At 32.6% G+C, this 15,881-nt stretch overlaps 3 protein-coding genes and 1 non-coding gene across 5 annotated transcripts; 3 read left to right on the top strand and 1 right to left on the bottom strand.

Annotated features, from left to right (window-relative positions):
• Positions 1–5: 5 nt before the first annotated feature.
• LOC110612519 (auxin-responsive protein IAA27) lies at positions 6–2,770 on the bottom strand. 2 transcript variants are annotated; one of them, XM_021753291.2, is made up of 6 exons: positions 2,249–2,770; positions 1,949–2,098; positions 1,303–1,532; positions 891–1,032; positions 708–769; positions 6–381 (listed from the first exon to the last, which is right to left on the bottom strand). In XM_021753291.2, the coding sequence occupies exons 1-6, from the start codon at positions 2,506–2,508 to the stop codon at positions 344–346; spliced, it is 882 nt and encodes a 293-aa protein (XP_021608983.1). In that variant the 5' UTR covers positions 2,509–2,770; the 3' UTR covers positions 6–343. The 2 variants fall into 2 exon arrangements, with proteins under 2 accessions (XP_021608983.1, XP_021608982.1); XM_021753290.2 differs by having other exon boundaries at positions 1,949–2,770.
• A 5,643-nt stretch (positions 2,771–8,413) lies between these two features.
• TRNAS-CGA lies at positions 8,414–8,495 on the top strand. The gene has a single exon. It is a non-coding gene; the product is annotated as a tRNA-Ser (tRNA).
• A 97-nt stretch (positions 8,496–8,592) lies between these two features.
• On the top strand, positions 8,593–9,491 carry LOC110612997 (protein THYLAKOID ASSEMBLY 8, chloroplastic). The gene has a single exon (XM_021753889.2). The coding sequence runs from the start codon at positions 8,640–8,642 to the stop codon at positions 9,357–9,359; it is 720 nt and encodes a 239-aa protein (XP_021609581.1). The 5' UTR covers positions 8,593–8,639; the 3' UTR covers positions 9,360–9,491.
• A 791-nt stretch (positions 9,492–10,282) lies between these two features.
• LOC110613998 (peroxisome biogenesis protein 2) lies at positions 10,283–14,832 on the top strand. Its single transcript, XM_021755441.2, has 8 exons — positions 10,283–10,553; positions 11,083–11,196; positions 11,309–11,462; positions 11,957–12,093; positions 12,191–12,291; positions 13,118–13,235; positions 13,965–14,131; positions 14,498–14,832. The coding sequence occupies exons 1-8, from the start codon at positions 10,452–10,454 to the stop codon at positions 14,619–14,621; spliced, it is 1,017 nt and encodes a 338-aa protein (XP_021611133.1). The 5' UTR covers positions 10,283–10,451; the 3' UTR covers positions 14,622–14,832.
• The last annotated feature ends 1,049 nt before the right edge of the window (positions 14,833–15,881 follow it).

Raw genomic sequence — 15,881 nt, 5'->3', positions numbered from 1 at the left:
TGTAATTTTGTGATGAAAATGGACAGGCAATCAAAACCCATTAGTTGATACTTGTATGTAAAGCAGGTGCAGCAATTATTCCTCATAATTGCAAACCCACAAGTTCTTACACATTGAAATACACCTGAAAAGATTTGAGCTAGGTGAATAATTAAACTAACCAAGCTTAAATGTCTTGAGTGCAAGTGTTTTCTTCTCTCAGTAAACTAAATACAGGAAACTTCTGACATTTCCAAATATATATTTCTTATGAGCAAAGCTCTCAACTTTGACACTCACAAGGCTTCTTGGGATTTCATAAAGCTTCCTTCTTGAGCCTCCTTTGCTCAATTATGCTTATACACTAATTACGATTCTTGCATTTCTCCATGGACCTGGGAGCTGCAAACAAGCACGAGGCAAAAACCCATTTTCTAAGATGTTGCATAAATGTTGGGAGTATGTTCAAGTAAACAAAGTAATTCATCCGGTGGGTCCAGAAATAAAATTGTGACAAACTGCCAATAATGGATTTTTTTTTTCTTTGAGTTGGAGATTGAGAATATGGGGGTCGAATCTGTATCTTATTAGGCGAGTAATATGTGAATAATATGTCTTTAGCCATTGGATCAAATTAGACTACACGCTAAGATTATTGAAGATTATAATCGGAGATTCTAAGAAAGAATTGAAGTTATAACATGGCATGATAATTTAATAGGACATACCAAGCCCAATTGCCTCTGAACCTTTCATGATCCTCAGCCTCCTGCATGAGTCTGTAAACATCCTGTAATAATATAGAACAAAATTCCATCAGCATCTCGTTTTTCAGGGCCCAAATTATGCGAAATCGGCTCGCTGAGAATAAATTATTCATGTTCTTCAACAAGGAAGTGAAATGCACTTACTCCCAGGGTACATCACCAACAAGCATCCAATCACCATCCTTGTCTTCATATGTGAGGACATATTCAGATCCATGGAGAATATCCTTTAAACACGTCTCGCTCAGGCCATCTCGCCCTGGCAATCCATGGGTACCGCATGGTCCTGAATCATAGTCAAAACAAGGCGATTACTTTCCAAGACATCTATGAACAATCAAGTCAGGAATCATGTAGATAAAATGTCATCAAGCAACCTTGCTAGCTTGCAGTGTTAAGGGATTCGTAACAATGTTTCACCAGAGATTTGTATGGGCCTTGATTCTTATTATAAACCTCATTTTAGCAACAAACCATAACAATTTGCTTATCAACTGCATATGAACGCACACGTGTGTGTGTGTGTGTGTGAGAGAGAGAGAGAGAGAGAGCATACCAATAGTAAAGCAACTGAACATCTTCTCAAGTGCAGATGAGAGTTCCACATAGTTGCTGTAAGTTTTGAGGTCGATCTTCCTGAGGTATGGCGCACCATCCATGCTAACTTTTACATATAGACACCCAAAGCCTGATTTGCTTTCAGCATCTTCATTTTTCTTTGTCGCATTAGAGGCCATGGTGTTCTTACGGAATGAGCGAATTGGTGGCCATCCTACCACTTGTGCCCTGTTGCAGAAAATTGAAACTGGACTGGTGAAGAGAAGTGCTACAGTGAAAAGTAATATCAAACTAGAAAGAGGTAAATCATAAATTGAACCCAAAAAAGCTTCATAAATCTAGAGAAGCATGCATTATTAATTTTCAGGAGACCACATGGGAATTCTAAAGATTCTTCATATTACAGAAGTGAAAAACATAACGGCAAGAATCACAAAAAGAAGTGACAACTTAACAGAAAGTTAAATGTCAGCAGAAGACAATAAATTTAAGGAGGAGTGTAAAGAAGGACTTGTACTTTTGTTTTCTTCCCTCTCCCACAATTTTGTCTGAAATAAAAAGATTGGTGAAGGCAAAAAACAGAGTAACAAACCAAAACCACCCATCAAAGAAACCAATATTGGCAGTTGGTTAGATGAGCTTACTTTGCAGCAGGAGCATTACTGTTCTCATTTGGACCGGATAATTGACTGCTCTTCTCTTGAATTGGCTTTGAAGATTGAGTAAAAACACCAACAACATCTTGCTTGGCTGGTCCACATACAGAAGTTTTCTGGGTATTACCATTATCACCTCTGGGAGAAAATAAAACAGCCCCTTTATTCAAATCATAATTAGATCCATTATTCACAGAAAAAACCCATTTCCCAGAGGACTCATCAATGGCATCTGAGAAACCTCTCTTAGCACCTGAAACTAAATTCTTTAACGGACTAAGAGAATACCCATTAGTGTCGGTATCAATATCTTTACCAAAAAGAGACACTCCAGGCAATGATTTTCTCTCCTGCGACTGATACCCAGGCAAACCAAGCCTTAGCTCAGTTTCTTTCAGGTTGAGAGAAGAGGTCTTGTTATTGTTGCCGTTCTCTTCTGTTGGAAGAGTAGAGGAGGAAGAAGAGGAAGAGGAGACCTTGTCAGAGATCCTTTCCACAGAAGAATTCTCTGATAAGCCTATGTAATCATATTCTTTTGGCATAGACATCAAATTTGCTCACTGATGAGAGAACTCACAAAATACAGGCCAAGAAAAGATTGAGCTTGAGAGGAGTATATGAACAAAACCAGGAGAATGGTGGTTAGCTGTGCAAGGGCGAGCTTGTGTTGATGCAGAAAAGAAGCTTCTTTGGCCTTTCTGTAGCTGCAATTTTGGTTTTCATTTATATATAAATATTTTATTTTTGTTTACTTTTTCCATAGCAGCCTTACCACAAAGTAAAGCAATGATGACTTTAGATATGGGATCAAGAATGCCATATCCAGTTTAGTTCTACAGTTGCTTACAGTGTTTTAAGTGTTAATTTAGGTAAACACCAACTTGGAAAATGGATTCTGACAATTTTCTTTATCAGAACCAACTGTTTTTACAGGATTCAATAAGGATCTCGACGCTCAAATAAGAGAAATTCTGGTGTAATACGTGAATTACACATGCATAATTAATTTTATATGATTAATTATTTAAATGTATCAGTTAACTGTCATAAGCAGTAATTCTCATAAAAATGTAATCTTTCTATTAAAAGGAAAGGTTCCATTTCATGGACAGCTCACCGAGTATTTCCCGGCAACCTTTTCAACAGTGGATGGATGTTTTTACTTTCCTAGATTCATTATTAATCTCACCTTCGTGGTTGTAGAGAACAGGGCATAGAACGTGGTTCAGAGTTTCACACGGATCTGTGTTGAGGGAGATTCTCCATTGTTTTTTACCTTTGTAAGAGTAGTCAGACTCTTGGATTCTCTCATCTGTTTATTTTAATTTTGTTAGAAGACATCATAATCAAATTGTTCATTCCGTTGTTCTTAGTTAATGTCTCGATATAATGCATTACTCAATTGGGGTTTATAATGAATTGGATGTGAGATATTTTCTATTAAAAAAAAGACAAAAGGAAGAAAAATAAAAAAGTGCATGGACAGAAACAGTGCAGAAAGTGATTGCACGAAAATGGACAGTGTGTGTGTGTCACATGCGTATCAAATACTATGATAAAATTTCATAGTGAGCTTGGTAAGGGATGAAAGTGGAGGAAGAGAAAGATGGGGGAGAAAAAATTGAAAACAATTTTTATTTTCCTTTGGTTGGAAGGAGCAAATGCTGATATCAGAAGAAAATATTTTTCACTCCATTTTTTATTTATTTTCTGTTCCATTATTACATGCATTCATGAATATGTTATCTTCATTACAATTGCTGTAAAGCTGACATCGAACAATCAGAGCACCACTGGAAAATGAATAAACGAACAGCTCATTTCAACGTTGAATTAAATTTTCTGGTTTTTATTAATTAAAATAAGACAAATCAGTCAAAATATTTCATTTATTAAATTTAAATTTCATATAAGCATGAATTTATAGTGATAATATTGATTTTTTAATATACTATTCCAATGGTACAGCTGAAATATGTTATGATTCCTGGGCAATGAGAGGTGAGTTTATGAAAAAATGTAAGTTTAGCATTGGGTGGGTGAAATCCTTGATAATAAATGATAATGTCGGGAGGTGAATCTTTTTGTTACCACGCCTGTATCGTATCATAATTACTGTTCAACTGTCATGTAAAAGTAGAAATCATGCGCAACAGATCTGACTCTCCATGACCAACTTTCTAAATTCAACGCTCCAAATTCACCCATTTATCATCTTTGGTCCTTGGGGGACACAACGGCGTTTAGCTGTGGATAGTGACGAAAGCAAACACCTCCATTTCAGAAAAAAAAAAAAAACTATTATTTTAAAACTATTATTTATTTTTCTTTTTTAAATTATAATAATATATAAATTAATTATTTTTAAAATTTATTATTTATTTAACTTTAATCAATTTAAATTTTGTCAGCTTTGATTTAATTTAATTTATTTTAATAAATCACATCGTCATTGAATCTATTAGTAGGTACACATAATCATCATTATTATTTTAAATTAGGATGCTTTTTCTAGCGTGATCTCATTGTTGAACATTTACAATAAATCAAGTGCAAGAAAATAATTTTTTTTCATCTGATAAAAAAAAATTTTTTTAAGTTAAAATGCATGAATTTCTTTTTTTTTCATTTATCATATTTTTAAATATAAAAATTAATTTAAAAGTTGATCAAATTAAAAATATTTATAAATTTTCATTTTTAGTATTATATCAACTATTTCAGTAAGATTTTTCTTTCATTTATAAGCTTTGAATTCGGAATTTAGCTTTTTATTTAAATTTTTATATTTTAAATAAGAAAATATGAATATTGAAAAGGATGCAAAATCTTAACACCTAAGATGCAATCTAATCCACCAAAAAAAGTGTTATCAGAAACATCCAATAAACTTTTGAGAAAATCACTATGTCTAAGCATGCTTATTGTAAGTTCTTTCCACGTGTCCAAATTAATTAATCCACGTCACCCACATAATGGGTCCTTAATCCTTTTAATATCAATTATATTCATTCAAATATTATGCTACTTTGACCATATGTTGCTTCATGCCCTAACAAATCCAACTATATATCTTTTGGAGTTTGAAAAAGTAATTAAATTATTGGGTCTTATAATTTTTAAAAATAAACAAATTTATTTATTTATAATACTTTTTTAATTTATATTTAACTCATAAATTTTTAAAAATAAATTTAAAGTACCAACTTTTCATTTTAGTATTTATTGCATTTAAATATGTAAATTGATTTGATTAAATACATTATTATGTTATTTTTACTTAATTTTAAAATTTTACTAGATATTTTATTTAATATTATTTTTAATAATACATATATTTATAATTTTTTATTGTTAAATATGTTAATAATGCTTAATTGTCACTTATGAATATATTAATCTTTAAATATTTTATATCGACTATATAAAAAAAATTAAATCGAATTAAATCTATTTAATTCATTTTAATTCAATCGGTTGAATCAATTTTATTACTTTTCAATAGTAAAATTGAAATGAAAAAAATAAATTACCTTCTACGATCAATAGCGCACACAGCAATTATAGAAGTCAGACTAATTTGAGATTTGTAAAGATAATTGAACGACGATAAGCAAAAGAAGGCGACACCAATTAAGTAATGAAGAGATGGAAAGTCGACTTTGTTCATTAGCCTTTTAAATTAAATTAAGTATCATTTAAATAATAAAGTATTAATTTTTATTCACTTTAATTCGATTCGATTAATTTTTTTAAATTTAAAATTAAATTAAATTAAAATTATTAACTTTTATAAATTTAAAATTAAATTAAATAAAAAATTAAATTAAATTAAATTTTGAAATCGATCGATTGATTAATTATATCAGTTTAAAAGTAAACTATAGATTTTTGTGTATAAAGTGGGGAACGCCTATCCAGAAGACTCGAAGCTGACAAGATAAAAATACAATAAAAAGTTGTACAATGATTATATAATCCTTTTGATTATATTCGACAAATAGATAAATTTTAAATATAATAAATATTTTTTGTAGTTTTGGTAATTATATGAGAATTTTTTTTATATTTTTTAGATTTTTATATATTTTTAAAAATTATTATTTTAAAGAAAAAATATTATTTTTAAATGTAGCTCATGTTTTGGATTTGTATTTAGACTTCATCGGTATCCAACTGAATTAAGTAGGTGGATATGCGTATCAATGAATTTAACTCAATCATGCCACCGTTATCTTCACAGCTATAAGGTTTTAATTTAATTTCATATCAAAAATAAATATATAAAAAAATATTTTTATACAATTAATTTTACTTGTGGTTAAAATATAACCCTTTTTAATTCCAACTTTTAAAATCATTGCCAATGATTTAAAATCGATTAACGACCATTGTCCTCCATTCATTTTTCAAGCACTGTTTTAATAATTTTGCTAATTATAAAAATTTTTATTATGTTTTCAAATTTTATCTAAGTTTAATTTTATTCTAAATTAATAGTCAATTATTAGTATTTTATTTAAAAAAAAAAACTAAAATGAATACAATCATGTGAATTATTCCATTTCAAAAAAAAAAAAATCATGTGAATTATTAATTAAATAAATTTTTGCATTCATTACTTGATATTATAAACGGATAAATTACTTTATTCAATGAAGATATAGTAATATAATTATGAAAGTACATTAAACAATAACAATTTACATTGAAAGATTTTATAACAATATTTAAAAAAAAAAAAAAAGTGGGACCTATTTGCCCCTCACTATATCTACAGTGAGCATTAGTTGCATAACTGATAGCAATGGCCAAACCCTAATGAGAGAGAGAGAGAGAGAGATTGAACATTGTTCTTCAAAAAGAAAAATTCTGTTTGTCGGATTCCACATTTCTCTTTTAAATTCCCTTCTCAATATAACTGAAAATGATTTCCTTCGCTCATTAATTTTTATTTTCTTTATTAATTTTTTTATCTTTTTCACCATCAATTAAACTGCAGGGCGACAAGGTTTTGATAGGGAGAGGAAGAATGTTCACCATTTGTCAATTGTGGCTCTCGAAGTCTTGAGCCATGGTAATTGGTAGGCCACTTTGTAACTGCACCATACATATTGCTTCACCTCTCAATTGTTTCTGTCAATGAACAATGGAACATATTTATATTTAAGAATTAAAAATAATGATTGAATTCGGGATCAAATGAAGTAATTTTAGTATGGAAATCTTGCTAAACCTAATTTCTAGGGCTGCTCTACCTGGGTAGCAAGTATTGTGGTTTCAATATCATCTCAATCATCTATAGTTATTATATGAATGGTTGAGATGATGCAATTGGGATGAGAGTGAGTGCACCTACCATTTGGCCATGGTGTTATTATTATTACATTATCAACTATATACTTGCACAAGATGAAGCAATGATACAAACCACTCGATTCATGAATGAAAAAGGTGAAAAAAAAAAGGACATGTGCTTATTTGATCGCGACTACTGAGGATGCCTTCACTTACCATTACCATATTCAACTGGGTTGCTCATCTAAATGTGCTTTTGGTCTATGTATATAAATATTGACAGGCCAAAATTAGAGATAAAATCCATTATTAGTGAGGTCGAATTGTACATTCTCTGCATATTATTCAATGAAATTTGCATGTTTATATATACATACTGTGTCGCTATAATTGATTAGGAAATCTGAGTGCTTAACTTAATTCTCTCCACTCATCATTATATTGCCATTAAATCATACCTATATTAACTACCTAGAGCAAAGCCTTGCCAAATCAAGAGAAGATCCTAGAGAGTATATTATTCAAGAACTGCAAAATCTTGCATGAAATTGTAGCAGATTTTTAGAATGTAAGAGCAGAAAAGTGCTCCTGGGAATTCAAGATCCCAGAAAATATTAATAAGTTAAATAGTTGAGAATTTTAAATATGTTTATTTCCTTGAATCTCTTGCTGATAATGACATAAACCTAATCATAGCAGATCAAGAACAGAAGTTTCACATTCTTAAGGGCTAGCCCGATATGCATGGTTTTCAAAGAGTCATTTAAAATTTTCCATCTTTCTGGTGGAAATGGAAGTGAAAGCCATTGTTTTTTAACAAATGATTAGGGTATATGCCCAACACAAACAATGTGAAACTGGGAATATGATGGGCCTGGCTACGATCTCTATCAGTGACTCTTCAAAGCAACTTTGTACAGAGGCCTTCTTCCCTTTACCATTTCCTTTTCCATCTCAATTTTCAACCATGTTTTTGTGTGCTTCATTTATACCATCATCTACATCCAACAATTCAAATTGGATGAGTAAACCTATATAACACTGACCTTATATAGCATATATATATATATGTTTTTTTTGAACATTATTAGTGAATTTTATTGCCTGTGATAATATTTATATTAAACAATTTACAGATGCCAATTCAACAAGTTGGTCGATATGTCCGAGTGGTTAAGGAGACAGACTCGAAATCTGTTGGGCTTTGCCTGCGCAGGTTCGAATCCTGCTGTCGACGTTTTCGACATTTTTTTTCGCCTTGGTTTATGTCGAATTTGTACGCTTCTCCAAGGGTAAATACGTCATTTCATTGCTAGAAGGCTGGGAGCTTGAACCATCGTCTTAATACGCGTCACTCGCTCACTCCGAATCTCTGTCATCCATGGCCTCCGCTCTTCACTTAAACGTCACCTCTTCCGCTTTCCTCTATCCAAAACCCAACATCAAAACCCTAACCAGGCCTCTTACTACCACTATCGCTACAACCATACGCTGCGGCGGTCCTCGTTCCAACCGTGGCCCTCTCGTCAAAGGCCGTATCTTAAGTACCGAAGCAATACTCGCCGTCCAATCTCTGAAACGAGCCTATAACAAATCATCATCGAACTCCAAAGATCTCCCTAATCTCTCTCGCCTCATTAAATCAGACCTCATCTCTATTCTACGTGAGCTTCTCCGGCAAGACCTTTGTCCCCTCGCTATCCACGTGCTCTCCACGCTCCGATCTGAATACGCTGGTCAGATTGATTTGGGACTTTACGCAGATGTAATCTCTGGTCTCTCTAGGAACAAATTGTACGAGCACATTGACCGGTTAATTGAGGATTTGGAGAAAGATGAGGGTGTAATTCAGTGGGAAACAGATAAGGGATTGTTGAGAGTGATAAGAGGCGTGGTGGATGCAGGGAGAAGGGAATCGGCTGTGAAGATATGTGAGATGTTGAGGAGAAGTGGCTGTGGGGAGAGGTGGCCGGCGGACGAGTACGTGGTTGGTGTCTTGAGTAAAGGGCTGAGGAGGATGGGCGAGACGGAGTTGGCCAGTGAGGTTGACAAGGAATTTGGTGGGATTTTTAGGGGTAATTCGGAGAAATTGGTAGTGTAAAAGGTTTTTTTTCTTAATGTTGGTTATTTTTAATTAATTTGTATTTGCCTTTTCTTTAAATAATAAATACTAATGTGTATATATATATAATATTAATAATATTACAACGCAGATATTTGTATGTTTTCATCATGAGAACTTTCCTCCAGAAAGAGGTCAAAAACAGTCTACGGAAAAGCGAAGGATTGGGCTAGACCAAGACAAACTAAAACAAAGATAAGATTTGAGAGAAAATTTTGTCTCTAAAAAATCTAGAGAAACACCACTTACAATTCTAATTGAGATTGATATCGAAAATTTTATGACAACTTTTTATTTGGAAAAGTAAAATTTATTTCTTTTAAATTAAAAAAATTTTATTTTAAAATCAATTAAAATTTTGTATAAATTTATTTAATTATTTTTTTACAAGGAATCACGCCAACAAACGTTAAAAGAGATTAGATAATCAAATCAAATCACATAGCGTAACTGATTCTTTGTGCTATGGTGAGTGTGATTAATAAATAGAGTATAAAATGTTTTATGATAGACAAATTATAATTTGAATCAGTGCATATTTATAAAGTAAATAGATAAACAAACAACCAAATAACTTTTTTGAATAAATAACTAAATAATATATGTTAATAAAAATAACATTATTGTTAATTAAGAATAATTTCATTAATTTCAATTTATATATTAAATAATGAATTTCGAAATTAAAAAAACTAAACTAATTATTTTTATATGTTTTTTTATAATCCATTAATTTCTTCCAAATAAAAACAACTACAATACATTGATTATAACTTTCTTTTGAAAGATCATTAATTATAACTTAATTACTAAGGCCGTATATAAAATTCTAACACAAATATCTTAAGCCCTCGATCCTCAATCTTCATTTCAAAAAAAAAAAATTCAGCAGTAACTTTATAGTTTCAGGGTCTTTACATTTACAAAGCTAGACTAAGTCCCTAACTGCATATGTGAATAGTGCTGTGCTTAGCTGAGCACAGCATCGTTCCTGTCTTTCTATCTCTCTCTGCTTCCAGCCCTAGCAATCCCAGATTCCTATCATCCTCAATCAATTGCAGCTTCTTCAAAATGACTACTCCCAATACTTCGCCTCCACCAGAAGATGCATGGCTTCTTGCTTACCAAAAGTTGCTTCCTCATTGGCGATCTCTCGCCCTTTCATCTCACCAGGTCTGTTTTCTTCTTTGCTCCTGTTACCTCATTTAATTTCTCCTTCCAATCATGAATTAGGGCTTTTACATATTTTCTTGCTCATAATTTTTTAATTTGTTGTTTTCTTTTACAAATTTTTTGGCAAATCAATCCCAGATAAAAAAGTTAAAGAACTTTAGGGCGCAAGAATTAAGTTTCTTATAGCTGAATTACGATAAATGACTGAATTTTCCCTATTTTTAGCACTGAATGTTTATGGTTACAGAGGTATATCGGTTAACAAGAAGAAATATTATATAAGATTGTCCTGGAAATCATTTATTTCCGAAAATGGCTGAGCAAAATTTACTTACTAGAGGACAAGCAACGCAAGTGTCCATTCTTTGTAGTTCTGGACAGTTTAAGTTTCTACTCCAATTAGTAGAGCAGATTTTGGAATTTTCTATCTGGTCATGTGTTTGGAAAAGATTTTTGAGCTGGGCCTATGTGCAGTGAAATTGCGTTATTAACTGTGTATATTGTTTCTAATGTTTCATTTCTGTGGCAGTCAAAATTACCAATTTCAATATCTAGAGTTAATCAATTTGATGCTGCAAGATTAGACATTGAAATGTCAGCAATGTTAAAAGAGCAATTGGTCAAGGTTTTCTCTCTAATGAAGGTATTTCTTTGGCACTTCTGGTGTATTGATTTTTATATCATGCAGTCATATATATTGATCGTAAGCTGCATGAGGCAATGTTTAATTTGTTTCTTCTGTTTATTGGGATTAGCCAGGAATGTTATTTCAATATGAGCCAGAACTTGATGCTTTCCTTGAGTTTCTTATTTGGAGGTTCTCTATTTGGGTAGATAAGCCTACTCCAGGAAATGCTCTTATGAATCTGAGGTATAGAGATGATCGTGCTGTGGAACCAAGAGAAAAAGGTAAGATGGTCTCCTTTTTTGCTGCACATGCTGTTTGAGGCTGGCTCTAAGGTTGTTTTAATTTTAGATTATAGCTCCTCTAGCAAATTCAGTGGTTATAGATGACTTTCATTGCTCTCATGGGCTTGTTTACATAGGTTTTTCACATGCTAGTGAATATGCTCTTCATCTTTACTATGATTACCCTTTTTTGGAATTTATGGGTTTTTAAATTCACGTCTATGTACTTTTCATGACTTTATTTCTGTGATTTCACAAATGAAACTTTTGTTTCTCATTTCTCAATGTGTTTAATCAAAGATTCATGTCATCTAACATTCAAAAGGGTAAAAGGCTTAAGGATCGTATTAGATTTGTTTCAGACTTTAGTTGAGTTGATTGAATTCATGTACAAGTTCCTTGATAATTCACCATTACAATGATTAGCAACTTTCATCTACCAGCTTGAACTGGTTCTCTTCTAACATTTTCCTGCCACCTCATGTTTCCTACAGTGAGAACAGGTTTGGAAGGACCTGGACTTACTATAGCTCAGAAAGTTTGGTATTGCATTGCCACTGTTGGTGGTCAATATATTTGGGCTCGCTTACAGACGTTCTCTGCTTTTCGTAGATGGGGGGATTCTGAACAGGTTTTTATTTTTTAACTTCATTTTCTTTTCACCTGGAAGAATTGGTGATGGACTGGAGGATTGAACAGGGCACTAATTTTCCTTTTGTATTCTTCAGAGGCCACTAGCACGGCGAGCATGGATTTTGATACAGCGTATCGAGGGACTTTATAAGGCTGCTTCATTTGGCAACCTACTCATATTTCTATACACAGGAAGGTACAATTTTGAGCATGGTTTTTCTAATTTTATGGAATAACTAGTACAGAAGTTAAAATTCGTTTTTCATAAGATGTAAATGAGCATTACTTGAAAAAAAAAATGCTGTGCCATTTATCTGAATAGGATCTAGATGGTCATGCAAAATATTTTAAATTTTTATTAGATAAACATTGTTGATTTTTATTATTTGATTGTTTATGTTTTCTTCACTTTGTTATTGAAGGTTAGTTATAACTGAATCTATGCAAAGCAAAATATTAATCTCTCTGTTGTTTGAATTTGACAGAAAAATGACAAATGAATGCGTGAGCATTTGAATTTATCAATTGCATGTCATTCTTGATACACAAAGAAATGGGATTATATTGACCTTATTTGTTTTGTCTCCAATGAAGCAGATGATATGTAATAAAATTTTAAGGCTGACCAAGTCATAACCATATATCTAGGCTAAATTAATCAGTCCTGTAACATTCTTCTATATGGATTGATTTCGAAATATTATTGACCTTTGGAAATGAAATTAATGCCTTTACTATGGTAGTACTAGTAATTTCTGACAGGATTTAAGAATTGTTTTAGCAGAAGTCTGCTAGATATCATTTTGCAGATGCATTTCTGACACCATATTTATACTTATTTTGGGAAAATTGATTCTTTTGTTTTATTACTTTTTCAAATTAAGCATATTTTTTTTTGTCAGGTTATTTGATTGATATATATCATAGTTGTAGTATATAGTTTTATCATTTGAAATATACATAACCGTGGAAAGATTGTTTAGTAGTTGATGATATTCATTATCTATCTTGTTTTGATGCAGGTTTAGGAACCTTGTTGAAAGAGTCTTAAGAGCAAGGCTTGTCTATGGAAACCCTAATATGAACCGAGCCGTTAGCTTTGAGTACATGAATCGCCAGTTAGTGTGGAATGAATTTTCGGTAACTATTATAAATTCCCAGTATCTGTGAGCATTTGATCTTTTAGATTTACATGCTGTCTAGTCTATGTTGTCTCAAAATTCGTATACGACGCAAATGTCTTCAATAATGCATTTATTTATCTGTATCTTCCTGCTGCTCTGAAAGGTCTCTTTCTGTTCTTATCAACTTGTTCTTTTGGTTCCTGTATTATCTAACATCCTTTCTCTTTGGTATTTGATAATGCTCTCATTGTTCGGAACTGTAAAGTGATTTGCCAATTTATCAATTGACATATGTACAAGATGGAGTGAGACTGTACAATGCTTATGCAAGCCCAACATTTTTTTTTCAAAAGAAGATATCAACATAAACAAAAAAGAATCAACTCATAGGTGGATAGAGGAAAATGGAATTGTAAATGAAATTTGGGGTCACTTTTTTTTTTTGCTCTTACGTGATAGAAAGTTAGAAACTACCTAATCATTTGTTTGACTCGAATAAAACTTCTTGTAGATGGCTTGCTGCTGAAAAGCCGTCCAGGTAAACCTTATTACAGAACTCATTGACTCCAGGGTTGTGTGCCCTCACCATGTTTTTTATTACTAGCTCTGGAGGATTTATACTGGTTACTTGATTTTTGTTGCCTCTTCTTGAGCTTCATGTCCTTTTGCTGCTGCTTGAAATATCAAAGCAATCTGTCCTGGCAATTTATTTTTCTTGAATTTGCTCTCATTTGATGATTTGCAGGAGATGCTGTTGTTGCTTCTTCCTCTTCTTAACTCATCGTCCGTAAAAAACTTACTTGGTCCATTTTCAAAGGACAAATCCTCTAGTTCCACAGGAGCTGATGGTACTTGTCCTGTCTGTCAGGCGATTCCAACCATTCCATTCCTTGCTCTGCCGTGTCAACACAGGTAAATAAATTATTTTCTACTGGTCCGCAATTATTGCACCTTTCTGGAAGCTACTTCCAGCTTAGATCCTAGACACTGTACTGCATTATCTGTACCTTTTTCTATGCGCATAGGATTGTGATAGGCCTAACTAGATATTCTTAATCTTTGTAGCATATTGCCTTTTTTTTTTGGGTGGCTTACTGGGTTGTAAATAGCAGTGGCAAAATCCTAATCCCTGATTATTGCTTTGTCGCTCTTTCATTTGGCATTTAAATTAGTTGGTGACCTATACATCTGACAGCAATATTTCTATTTTTTAAATACTTAGCAAATCTGGCTTTTCAAGCATAATGTTTTGCTTCAAGTCTGAGTTCCTATTGGCAGGTACTGCTACTACTGCCTTAGAACACGATGTGCTGCATCTCCATCATTCCGGTGTCCTAGTTGCAGTGAACCAGTGGTTGCTATGCAGCGTCATGGTTTTTCTGCCAGTGATGCTCCTGATTAAGTATTGATAGTGCGCAGTAGGAAAATCAATTTAAAGTACTGTGAAAGAAATAGAGTGCTAGAATTAGCCGTATAATTTAATGAAGAGAGATTTTTTTTTTCTCTCCCTTTTCTTTCTTTTGTAGAAGCAATTGTTCCCCAATTGAGTTGGGAATCATTCTTTGTCATCATTGTACAATTAATAAATTATTTTCTCCATTCATAAATTCCTCAAAAGTTCTGCATAGTTGTTTTCTTCTTGATTTACAGCTCCATCCTGCAACATTTTTGACAAGTAGTTCAATTATTGGAGCTGAGTTGACTCGTTATCGAGTTTTCTAAGGTCTTCCTTTCAATTTCTGTAATGTAGTGGTTCCTGTAAGAACAATTTAGGCCCATAACAGGAGCTGCAATTGCTATGAAGTGATAGCAATTGGTGGGTTTTTGTGTTGATGCTTTTGAAAGCAAATGGTTCACGTCTCCGAGACTCACTTTTTGAGTGGAAGAGTGTGCAAGTGAAATGTAATTTATGCCTTGGAGCAGCCAAAAACACTAGACAGAAAACATTAGAAAATGTAAATGCCTTGGCAAGCCTGTAATAGCTACCTTTCTTAGGTGCATTATTTTGTTCTTTGCTTTCTCTTTTTCCTCGGCTGGGTGGTTCTATAATTTCATTATGCTCTAGTGATTGGGAATCCTTCCTTAGAGCATTGCATCCGCCATGAACTGCATGAGGTAGATCTTTCAGAACAATGATCGAGTTTCTGGCTGCTCTGTTATCTGGTTTAGGTGCTTAAACAGAGAAAAGGCTAGGGTAGATGGAGCTCTAATCTTGAAAACCAAAATTGATGAGAGGAATGTAAATTTTCTAAATTTTTTTAACCGTTTGAAAGTGATTCATTGATGAGCATGGAGCGAAATCTAGTCATGATTTTCTTCGAAAGAAAGGTTCTGCATTTAACTATTAGACTTTCAGACAATTTTAAATTTTCATTTCCCTTTTCTTTTCACACTTGTACCTTTTAAAATGGACTTCATTCTTTTCCTTTTTTCTTAATTTCTTTTTTTCATCATGTGTTATTTCCACCGGCTTATATGTACGAAATTAATTTATGCTCGAATAGAAACTCAGTAAAATTTTAAAATTTAAACTCTCAATTTCCTTTTTTCTTAAAAAAAAGCTAAAACTGCAGTCTCTCCTATTTAGCCTACTACAAAAGGACAAAATCCTCTCAAGTAGACTTCATATGAGCTATAATAGCTTATCAAGTCACAGTTAAAC

This window comes from Manihot esculenta, chromosome 4 (assembly GCF_001659605.2).
Source record: "Manihot esculenta cultivar AM560-2 chromosome 4, M.esculenta_v8, whole genome shotgun sequence".
In the NCBI taxonomy this organism is placed as follows: Eukaryota; Viridiplantae; Streptophyta; class Magnoliopsida; order Malpighiales; family Euphorbiaceae; genus Manihot; species Manihot esculenta.
Note: the sequence above shows the minus strand (reverse complement) of the source record. Positions and strands in the feature narration are given on the sequence as shown.